Here is an 11,089-nt window from a genome sequence, read left to right as displayed (position 1 = left end):
AGAAACATTTCTGATTATTATCAATGTTGAACACAGTTGTGCTGCACGATATTTCTGTGATGCATTTTATTTTTCAGGATTCACAGATGAACAGCATTTATTTGAATCTTTTGAAACATCATAAATGTCTTTACTGGCATGTTGATCAATTTAATGCAGCCTTAATCTTTAAATATCAGCCTGTCTGTCACTAGTTGCATAACTTTAGTCCCTGTTGTTCCCGTTTTTAACCTCTTCTTCTCCAGTACCCAGTGCGTCCTGCTTCGATGAGCTATGATAATGCGGCGCATTTGGCAGCCAGAATTAAACCCAAGCAGCAGAAAGTAAGCAGGCTTTCACTGCTCGTTTCTGACGTCTCTCCTATCTGACCGCGCAGAGGTCACGTTTCGTTCCTGTCTACTTCCAGGTTGAGCTCGAGGTGGCCATGGACACCATGAGTCCGAACTACTGCCGCAGTAAAGGCGAGCAGATCGCGCTCAATGTGGACGGCACGTCTTCGGAGGACCCCAGCGTCTACTCGATGTGAGGGACATCAGTCTTTCTGCTGCTTACAGCCGGACCTTGCTGTTCGTAGTTTTAATCCTTTCCTTCTGCTTAAAGGAAAATGATGGACAAGCAAACGTTCTCCTCGATCCAGGCGACCACGAACACGTCCCGCTTCGCTGCGGCTGTGTTTCACAAAGGTTGGCTTTCGCAGGATCTCAATTAGCATGTGTTTGGCTGGGCGGTATATCGAGTTTGTACGATATATGGATGTTTTCTTTATAAGCGATTCGACATGAGGCGATACCGTTTACAGTAGTTTGATACGAGCGCATCGGGACACAGACTGAGCTGCTGCGGAGACAGTGCATGATCCAGTTTGTTCTAAACATATGACAAGCTTCACATTAAGGCCACTGGTAAGATTTAGTTTATAGCTTCGTTTCGCATATTAGTTTATTAGTCATATGCTCTGACAGAAAGGCTTCTCGCGCTGTTTAATGTGTCTGAGATGTGCCGTCTTCCTGAATGCAGAACTTACATTTCACAGGTATATTCTCCGTCTGTAAATGTTAGAAAGCCATGGAAATATTTCCATTTTTCTGTCAGGAGTGCACGAGCCTTCTGGGATTCTCTGCTAAACTTCACAGACTTCAGTGAAACAGACAGAGCTCGATTAAATAGGAGCGCAATAATTCTGACTAAAATATACATTTTGCTGAAATATATGTAGTTGGACAATAAATGTGACGTGTAGAGTTTTAAACTTACAAGTAAGTCTATTTTTATGATAGCACTGACTGTAAAGTGACTGTAATAACACAACTCTGTGCTTTTGTTCACATTTATTTTCATTTTTAGTTTAGTGAATTTAACTTCCGATTTAAAAGCCTTATTTTAGTTTTTAGATTGCGATGTTACAATGTTAGAATGAAATGTGATGCACATGATATAAACGCTTACATAGTTACATTCACTTTATTTGTTTTCATAGCCTTTAATGTGTATTGTTTTGCTGGAAACATTGGGTGGGAAGTGAAATATATATATATTAAATACAGATTTTTAAAATCCAAATGCAAAAACGAAAATACCGAGATATATACTGAATATCGCAAATCGGCCAAAAAATACAGAGATATGAATTTTTGCCCATAACGCCCTAATGTGCTGTGCTGTGCTGTTTTGGTGGCAGGAGAGCTTCATCTCACGCCACTGCAGGGAGTCCTCCAGATGAGACCCAGCTTCAGCTACCTGGATAAAGCTGATACTAAACATAGAGAACGAGAGGCAGCCAACGAAGGTACGGGGTGTTTTGGGGTCACTTGTGTGGGTTTTTTTCTTCTAAATTTGCTCTTACAGGGTAAATGAAGATTGCACTTATTTTTCTTTTTAAAATCAAATTATCACAAATAGTAATAAGAGTGTCTATGATGAACTTATGCCGAGTTCTTAGAAAACGTCATACTCATTTTGTTTTTTAAATTCAAATACAGATTTTATTTGTCGCTCTCACAATTGTGCATAGTACAGTGTGCATTGAAATGCTTTTTTTGAACTCTCTGCACATACAGTAAAAAATAAACAAGTATACAGAAGAATAACATGGTAATAAAATCTATTCAAACAAAATCAACATATAGAGATATTAGACGTATACACGTTATTGCATACGTGTAAAATGAAAAGTATATGATTTTGAAAAAATTTTACACAATTTTCCAGAAAGGTTTTAATTTAATAACTAAAAATGACTGAGAAATTAAAAAGTACGTACATATTTGAGCATACACATTGTTATTTTCAAAAGAAATTTAAATGCATTTTTGTATGTCAAGGTCAGATACATATATATATAGATGTTTCATCTTTGATAAAATGTCATTGCCGAGTGCTTCGTCATAATTGTTGTCAACAACTAACGAGTGCGTGGGTTTGCAGCTGGAGACTCTTCTCAGGACGAAGCAGAAGAAGATGTTAAACAGATCACTGTAAGACTTCATGCAGTTGTTTTCTTTGTTTTTGGCAAGTAGAGAATAAAATGCCTGGTCCTGCTCATCGCTCTTATTGTTGACTTGTGCTTTAACCAGGTGAGGTTTTCCCGGCCCGAGTCTGAACAGGCCCGTCAGCGCCGCATCCAGTCCTATGAGTTCCTGCAGAAGAAACAGGCTGAAGAGCCCTGGGTTCACCTGCATTACCACGGTATAAAGGTGCGTGTGATCATGTGACCCGCCGCAGCACGCTTCACTGACACTGTAAATCAGATCAAACAAACACATGACATTTGCATCATTTGTTACACTTACAAAGACTTTAAAAGTGAAGAATGCAAGACGTTGATTTTAGTATTATAACTTGTAGTGCAAAGTAGGGCTGTATAACCATATAGTTGTATTTTTACCATGGTATTGAGGTGCTATATGTGTGGTTTTAACTGTGTTTATCATGATTTAAATCTATGCTGCTATGGGAGACCAATGCTTAATTTAAAAAAATAAATAAATACGTGGTCAGAATAAATGTAACCATATAAAACTGAGGTTGCTACAATTTTTTTTACAGATGTTACTGATTTTGATTATGAACAAAAATGTACCTCTGCATCCTAACTCGAGCTGCTATCAAATGTGCATTTCTAAGAGACGAAAAGTGGTATTATTATTATTAATATTATCAGGCAACCCAAGCCTGTTTCTTGATTTGAAACAATATCGCTCATTAGAACATGCTGAAATTTAGAAATTAATTTTTCTGTTTAGATATATATTTTGTTAAGGAAAATTAACGGTCTGGTTTCTACAACTTTCACTTTGGAGCAAAAAATCTGGCTTTACTCTTAAAAGAAATCAAGATTTGACATTTATCGTGATAATTTCTTTTGGCCATATCGCACAGCCCTAGTGCAAAGTAAAAATTGTATTATATTATGAAATACTTTATTTTACAGTACAATTGTAATTTATAACAGTAATGTATTTCTGTATTTATTTATTTTTTTAAACTGTGAATGTTTGGAACAAGGAAGTGAAATGTTTATCTCATTATTGAAATATTAGCATAAAATCTCTGGGACTTCAAGTAATGTTTGGTTTTCAATATTTGATCATATCAAATCTATTTAATTTAATTATAGTGTTAATTTGTCAATGGTTAATGTATTTCTGTGTTAATTTCCAGTGTATTTCTGTCTTAAATTACAGTTAAACCTAATAATAATAGTTATTATTATATGATTATAATTAGGGTTGCAAAAAGGTGGAAAATTTCCAGTAAATTTCGGAAACATTCCAGGATTTTTTGGAATATTCCAGGGATTTTTGGAAAGTTTCCAGAAATGTTCTACCCCTTTGCAACTCAAATTCTAATAATAATAATAATAATAATAACAGTAAAAATAATTATGACCGGATTTAAAAAAAAAAACATTTGGAACACGAAAGTGAAATTTTATCTCATCACAGTTCAAATCGCAGAACTATAGAATTAAGACATTCAAATAAAATAAATTGTTTACTTGCATGTCATGCGAACGTTAACCGACATCAAAGAACTGCAAACGCATCGAATTAAATGTGGAACTGCAAATGTGTTAAATTATTGCAATATTAAATTTAAAATCCCATCTAATATGTTTTAGCTCACAAAAAAGTTGGGAAATCATTCAGTATATATTATATTCCTTATGCATTCTCATTAATTGTGATTCTATCTTTAGGACGGACGTTCTGAGCACGAGCGCCAGTATCTTTACTGTCAGGCCATGGATGCCACAGAGAACACAGAACTGGTGAAAACACCGTGGTTAGTGTCTGCTTTTACCCTCGAGCACTGGAGCATCCGTCTGTCACATACCTGTGTGTTCACCTGATGTGTTTGTTCTCTCCTCAGTGAATATCTGGCCATGCTTATGCCTCCACTGGCTGAAGAGAAAGTGTAAGTAGAAGAACAAACAGGTGGCTGTATTTTCCCCATGTTCCCCATCTTATGCCGTCTCGTCCTCTAGCATCAAGCCCATGGGTCCCAGTAACGTGCTCTCAATGGCCCAGCTCCGCACGCTGCCTCTGGGTGAGCAAGTCAGGACGCTGATGAAGAACGGTGAGCTTGGGTTACGTCTCTGTTCATCTCTGCAGGTCTTAAAGTCTTAATTCACTCTTCCACAAATCAAGGCCTTAAATCAGAATTCATTAAATGTTGAATGCACTGCAAAACATGAATATCTTCCTCCGTGTTTTTGTTTTCCAGTGCAAATATCTGAACGTCAAAACATTAAATCAAGATGTAAATGTAAAATGTCTTGAGAAAACTGAACAAAATGAGTTTGAATTACGTTGATTCTTCTAAAGCCCGTTGGCCGATATTTGTTCTTAATTTCTGATTAGCTTCTTAGAAAACAAGACTTTATATCTCAAGTGAATGCATCTTAAAGGGGACATATCATGAAAATCTGACTTTTTCTGCATTTAAGTGCTATAATTGGGTCCCTGGTGCATCTACAAGCCCAGACGACGTGAAAAAGGACAACCCAGTAACTTTTTTTTTTTTTTCAAGCATGTCAAAAAACGAGCCGCTCAGATTTCGTTCCCCTAGTGACGTAAGAAGGGGATCTTATTATAATATCTCCGCCCCTTAATCTGCATGTTTTGGTGCTGCTGTTACTTAACATACAGATCTACTATAAACATGCGATTTCTTTCCCAGCTGTTTACCTTCACAGACATAACCCACTGTGTTTGTGTAACCTATGTGTGTTTTAAACATACACGTTTGTGTATTTGACAGTTTAAGCACAATAAGACATGAAAGAGAACTTACTTTAGTACTGAAGTGCTGTGTGACCGCCGCTTCTGTGCGCTCAGAAAACACTAGTTTAAACCGATATGGCTTTAAAACGCATGATTTCAGCACGATAGACATGATGATAAAAACTAAACAGATGTTTTTTTGTATTTGAGGTACTAGGCTCCGCCTTACTCTGGAAAAGGGGGCGGGGAGCATGAGCTCATTTGCATTTAAAGATACAGGCACGAAAACAGCGTGTTTCTGCTTCCACTCAAAACAGGCATTTTCAAAATGATATAATAAATGATCTGTGGAGTATTTTGAGCTGAAACTTTTTAGCACTGGAAAACAAAACAGAGGAAGAACATCTCTTTTTTTTGTGGTGTGATCAGAAGGTAAATTCATTGTGTTCCCGCTAGACATTTACATTCAGAGAATTTAGCACTGGAAAACAAAACAGAGGAAGAACATCTCTTTTTTTTTTTGTGGTGTGATCAGAAGGTAAATTCATTGTGTTCCCGCTAGACATTTACATTCAGAGAATGCAGCGAGGTATTGTTTTGCCTGCAGAAACCCTGTGTATAAATGTTTTCCTTTGCTCGTAGTCAAGGTGATGCCGTTTGCCAATCTGATGGGGCTGCTGGCCTCGGGAACGGACTCCACCGCAGTACTGCGCTGCATCCAGCAGGTGGCGCTGCTCGTCCAGGGAAACTGGGTCGTGAAGAGGTGCGCTGTTTGTTTCCTTCCTACATTAAGTCGATGTGTGATGTTCGAGTAGATGCTGAAGTTCTGTGGTTTGCGTCTTTGGCAGTGATGTGCTGTGTCCCAAAAACACCTGTAGCTCACACAGCGGCGTTCCTGCCGAAGTGCTCTGTCGTGGTCGAGACTTTGTGGTGAGCTTCATTTATATTTCTCCTTTATTTTGATTTTCGCCACATGATTGTATCATACAATTACAGATATTGCTGTCATTAGCTATTTGTGACCCTGGAGCACAAAACCAGTCATAAGGGTCAATTTGTTCGAAATTGAGATTTCTGCATCAGCTGAAAGCTGAATAAATCATCTTTCCATTGATGTATGGTTTGTTAGGATCGGACAATATTTGGCTGAGATACAACTATTTGAAAATCTGGAATCTGAGGGTGCAAAAAAATCTAAATATTGAGAAAATCATCTTTAAAGTTGTCCAAATGAAGTTCTTAGCAATGCATATTAATAATCAAAAATTAAGCTTTGATTTATTTACGGTAGAAGATTTACAAAATATCTTCATGGAACATGATCTTTACTTAATATCCTAATGATTTTTGGCATAAAAGAGAAATGTATAATTTTGACCCATACAATGTATTGTTGGCTATTGCTACAAATATCCCCCAGCGACTCAACACTGCTTTTGAGCTGCAGGGTCACATTTATTACTATTAATGTTTGCTGATTTGGTAAATGCATTTGATCCTTGTTGCCCTTTCAGATGTGGAGATTCACTTTAGAAAGAACCCTGATGAGAAAAGAGGTCGCTGCCATCATTAAGGTTTGTGTGTGTGTGTACTTGAGTGTAACAGAAGGTGGCGCTGTAAGGACAAGATGGGATGTGTTTATCTTTATAGTCTTCTATTAATGTTTGCTGATTTGGTAAATGCATTTGATCCTTGTTGCCCTTTCAGATGTGGAGATTCACTTTAGAAAGAACCCTGATGAGAAAAGAGGTCGCTGCCATCATTAAGGTTTGTGTGTGTGTACTTGAGTGTAACAGAAGGTGGCGCTGTAAGGACAAGATGGGATGTGTTTATCTTTATAGTCTTGAAACTTTATGTAGCCATATGTAGACTTTAACCCTATAAAGCGACTGTATCATATTTGATCAATTTCTTAGGTCTCTAAATGATCCATGTCTTCTGTCTCTGATTGATAGTTTAAGTCAAAGCTCTTTTAGTGTAATTGTGTCCAGCTTTAGCTTCAGAGTTTGTGTGTGTGTGTGTGTGTGTGTGTGTGTGCATTAATCATGCATGTTAAGCAGTATATTATAATTCCGCTGCTGGTGCTGCTGTCGTCCTCAGATGTTTTTCTCTGTCATGTGACTACAGCTTCCTCCAGAGGACGTGAAGGACTTCCTGGAGCAGATGTCGGTCCCTCGATTAAACCGAGGCTGGGAGTTCCTGCTGCCCACAGATCATGATTTCATCAGAAAGCATCCTGATGTGGCTCAAAGGCAGCAGATGCTTTGGCTGGGCATTCAGTCTAAGTATGACATGACCTTTCAGAATCTGCTAAAAACCTTAAGAGTTTGTTGCCTTTAAAGAGATGTTTCACCCAAAAAATTCACATTTTATCATCATCTATTCATTCCACACCGTTCCAAATCCATGTTTTCTTTATTCTATGAAACACAAAAGCACTTTGTTAACCTGATAAGCACTGCTGCACTCTATGCAGGATTAGAATAACATGAGGCTGAGTGTATATGGGGAAATTTTCTTTTTTTTTGGTGAACTAATACTTCAGCTTTAGCTGAATAATTGAAGATATCGTACATAGTTCTTAATAGGGAGTGAGAATCTCATAGTGTTTCTAAATGAGCACTATATTACAGGTTGGAAAAAGTGTTTAACTTCTCCAAAGATGACTTTGTGGCTAAAAAGGATGCTCGGATGGGTATGTTTTGACTTATTTATGTACTATATATATATGTAACTATACACACTACTGTTCAGAAGTTTGGGGTCGGTAAGATTTTAAAATGTTTTTGGAAGAAGTCTCTTCTGCTCAGCAAGGCTGCATTTATTTGATCAGAAATGTTGTAAAAAAAAAAAAGTGAAATATTACGGTTTAAAACAGCTATTTTCTATGTGAATATCTGTTAAACTGTAATGTATTTCTGTGATGCGCAGCTGTATTTTCAGCATCATTCCTCCAGTCTTCAGTGTCACATGATCTTCAGAAATCAGTATAATATGCTGATTATTAGAAACATTTCTGATTATTATCAATGTTGAAAACACTTAATGTTTTTGTGGAAACTGATACATTTTATTTTTCAAGATTCACAGATGAATAGAAAGTACAAAAGAACAGCACTTTTGTAACATTAAAAATGTCTTTACTGATTTAATGCATCTCTGCAGGATGAGAATATTAGTTTCTTTCCCAAACTTTTGAACAGTGTTCGTTCTGTGTGTTCACGTCGTGTTGTGTTTGCTGCAGCGCCTGCTCACGTCAGCGGAGATCAGCGTCTGAAAGCGGCGAGGGAGAGCGCTAGAGAAAGCCACACCCTCATGCAGAGGGAGCTGGACGCTCGGAGACCGAAGGGGTCTACAAACACGGGCTCGTCCGGTGAATCTAGCACCCCGGTGCAGGTCAAACAGGAGCCCATGAGTGACTCTGAAGAGCCCATGGACACAAACGGCTCGATCAACGGTTACCCCAACTCTACCTCTCCGCTCTCGGACCCTCATAACGGACACGGTCATGCCTTCACCCCGGAGCTGCAGGAGTTCGTGCGGAGCACCTTCCGGAAGCACTATGTTTTGTGCCTGAGTGAAGTGAAGAGGCTGTTTAACCTGCATCTGGCCAGTTTACCCACGGGTCACTCGGTGTACGGTCACGTGACGGACCGCATGCTCCAGGACACCATCCTCCAGAGCCAGTGCAAGCAGATCCTGGTGCCTGTAAGTACTGTGTCAGATCATGAGGATGCTGGGCGATTTTAATGCACCGCATTGTTTTGTTTTAAACTGATTCAACATATGCATCTGTGGGGCCCTGTGACTTCATAAAAACGGAATTTACTCTATAACACGGAATGTCACGGAATTTGTCAAAGTTTGGAACTTTGCTGAAAAACTAAATTAGAATTTTGTACTTAAATATTATCAAAATTCAAATTATATTAGAATTTAAAATGCATAATTTCCATTTAGGGTGAAGAAAAGCTTCTGAGGCCACAAGAGGGCGCATCGAGCAAAATATTACTAATGCACGTTTATTCAAAGCATAAGATAACATGACTATCTGTGAAAAAAGTGCATAATGTTTAAAATAATGTTTATAAACCAATTATAATTAAGTTGCTTAAACAACTATAAACAAAACAGCATCATGTATGTATTCATAGTTTAATACAGAGGCCAATCACACAGTACATTTTTCATTTAAAAACACAAGTTGAGTAAAAAACCCACCATAAAGTCTCAATATATGTTTTTTTTTTAAAGTTAAAATTGCATCAATTTTACATGGCTTTCTAAACATGCTCTTTTGTGCGAGACACGAGTGCAGCGGTGATAGATGTCCCTCTAGAAAATGCGCGAAATATGCATTCTGTGTGAACGGCTTGGTTTCGGTTTTGACGTAAACAAGATCTTCTCCGCATTGATGTTCTCTTTTTCTGCAATATTTTGAATGAACAACGCAGCAGCGCCGCATCTAGTGGCTTCAACTGGACAGGCTAACAAAAACATTAAAATGCAACGACACTTACATCGTCATCGCGTCTCGTGCGCCACTGATAAGGCTACCTCCTTAACGCACACCTAAAATTCAAATGCAAAGTTTTTGCATTCGAATGTGGATTTTTATTTTAAATTCGACGAATATTTGAAATTCTAATTTATTTTTTTGACAGCCCTGGTTTGGATGAATAAATCAAAAGTAGGTCATTCCACGTAAATCAAATCGTGATATGGACTAGTATCTGTAAATATTAGGCAGCAAAAAGACTATTTAAATATGAATCCTGCATGCCTCACTAAATTTGGACACAAATGCATGAACAACATCTCCAGAACTTCCCGTCTCATTTGAGAGAAACTATCGTTGTATCATACAGCCCTCATAGCATAACAGAAGTGATTGTATCTGTCTCACACGTGTCCCGCATTTTCCCTCAAAATCACATCTACTGTTCTGCAACAGATCTATTGCCAGGTGGTCACCCTACGTCTGCGCACAAGTGAACTGTTTTATGTCCGTTAGTTTCTGGCTTTAATTGTCTTGTATGTCTGCCCTTCTCATTGAGGTAATGTGTTTGAGTTTAAGATGTGGTCTGGTCTTTTCTTCTTAAGGCTAATTGGAGTGTGTGTGTGTGTGTGTGTGTTGCTGGTAAACAGTTCTTATGTAACTGTTGTGTTTTATAACATTCATTCATGTGCACCCACATGACGACACACAGAAAGGGCAGCAACATGTCTAACAAATACATACAATAGTACAAAAGTAATTGTCTTAATGCTAGCATTAGATGGTGCATTGGCTGTTTCTGAGCTCGTTGTATGTTTGTGTGTGTAGTTTCCTCCTCAGAGCAATGCAGCGGCAGACGAGCAGAAGGTCTTCGGCCTGTGGGAGAGCGGAGAAACCTTCGACAAGGTGATTTCTGGGAGCTGCAGCCTGATTTATTGTGATTTTGAGGAGGGATGCACAGTGTTGGATTTTTGCTGATATCCGATTTGCAGAGACCGATATATTTCCTTTTGTTTGGCATCTGACCTTCCATCAAAACATAATTGTGATTTTATGACATCAATTACTGCTTTATTTAATCAAACACATATCAGCGTAATTTTTTTCAAACCGGCCGATGTTTACTTTTTAAGCCTTTATAGGCCGCTTCCGATAATATAGTCTGTGTCTGTGATGCACGATATTATCGGAATTTATGGAAATTACCGGAATTTACTGATATTACGATATTATTAGAATTTACCGATATTGTCGGAACCGGCTGATGTTTACATTTTAAGCCTTTATCGGCTAGTTCCTATAATATCGTGCATCCCTAATTTTGAGTCTGTGATGCACAATATTATCAGAGTTTACCGATATTACG

The 11,089-nt window shown here is 38.1% G+C and overlaps 1 protein-coding gene across 1 annotated transcript; it reads left to right on the top strand.

Moving 5' to 3' along the window:
- Window positions 1–221: 221 nt before the first annotated feature.
- LOC107562668 (DNA-directed RNA polymerase III subunit RPC5-like) lies at window positions 222–10,701 on the top strand. Its single transcript, XM_016247350.1, has 16 exons — window positions 222–323; window positions 407–522; window positions 601–683; window positions 1,679–1,786; window positions 2,425–2,474; window positions 2,574–2,693; window positions 4,199–4,284; window positions 4,372–4,416; window positions 4,487–4,578; window positions 5,868–5,988; window positions 6,074–6,155; window positions 6,740–6,799; window positions 7,353–7,510; window positions 7,859–7,920; window positions 8,470–8,933; window positions 10,552–10,701. The coding sequence occupies exons 1-16, from the start codon at window positions 267–269 to the stop codon at window positions 10,699–10,701; spliced, it is 1,854 nt and encodes a 617-aa protein (XP_016102836.1). The 5' UTR covers window positions 222–266.
- Window positions 10,702–11,089: the final 388 nt, after the last annotated feature.

Source organism: Sinocyclocheilus grahami, unplaced genomic scaffold (genome assembly GCF_001515645.1).
Source record: "Sinocyclocheilus grahami isolate Dianchi unplaced genomic scaffold, SAMN03320097.WGS_v1.1 scaffold832.1, whole genome shotgun sequence".
NCBI lineage: Eukaryota > Metazoa > Chordata > Actinopteri > Cypriniformes > Cyprinidae > Sinocyclocheilus > Sinocyclocheilus grahami.
Note: the sequence above shows the minus strand (reverse complement) of the source record. Positions and strands in the feature narration are given on the sequence as shown.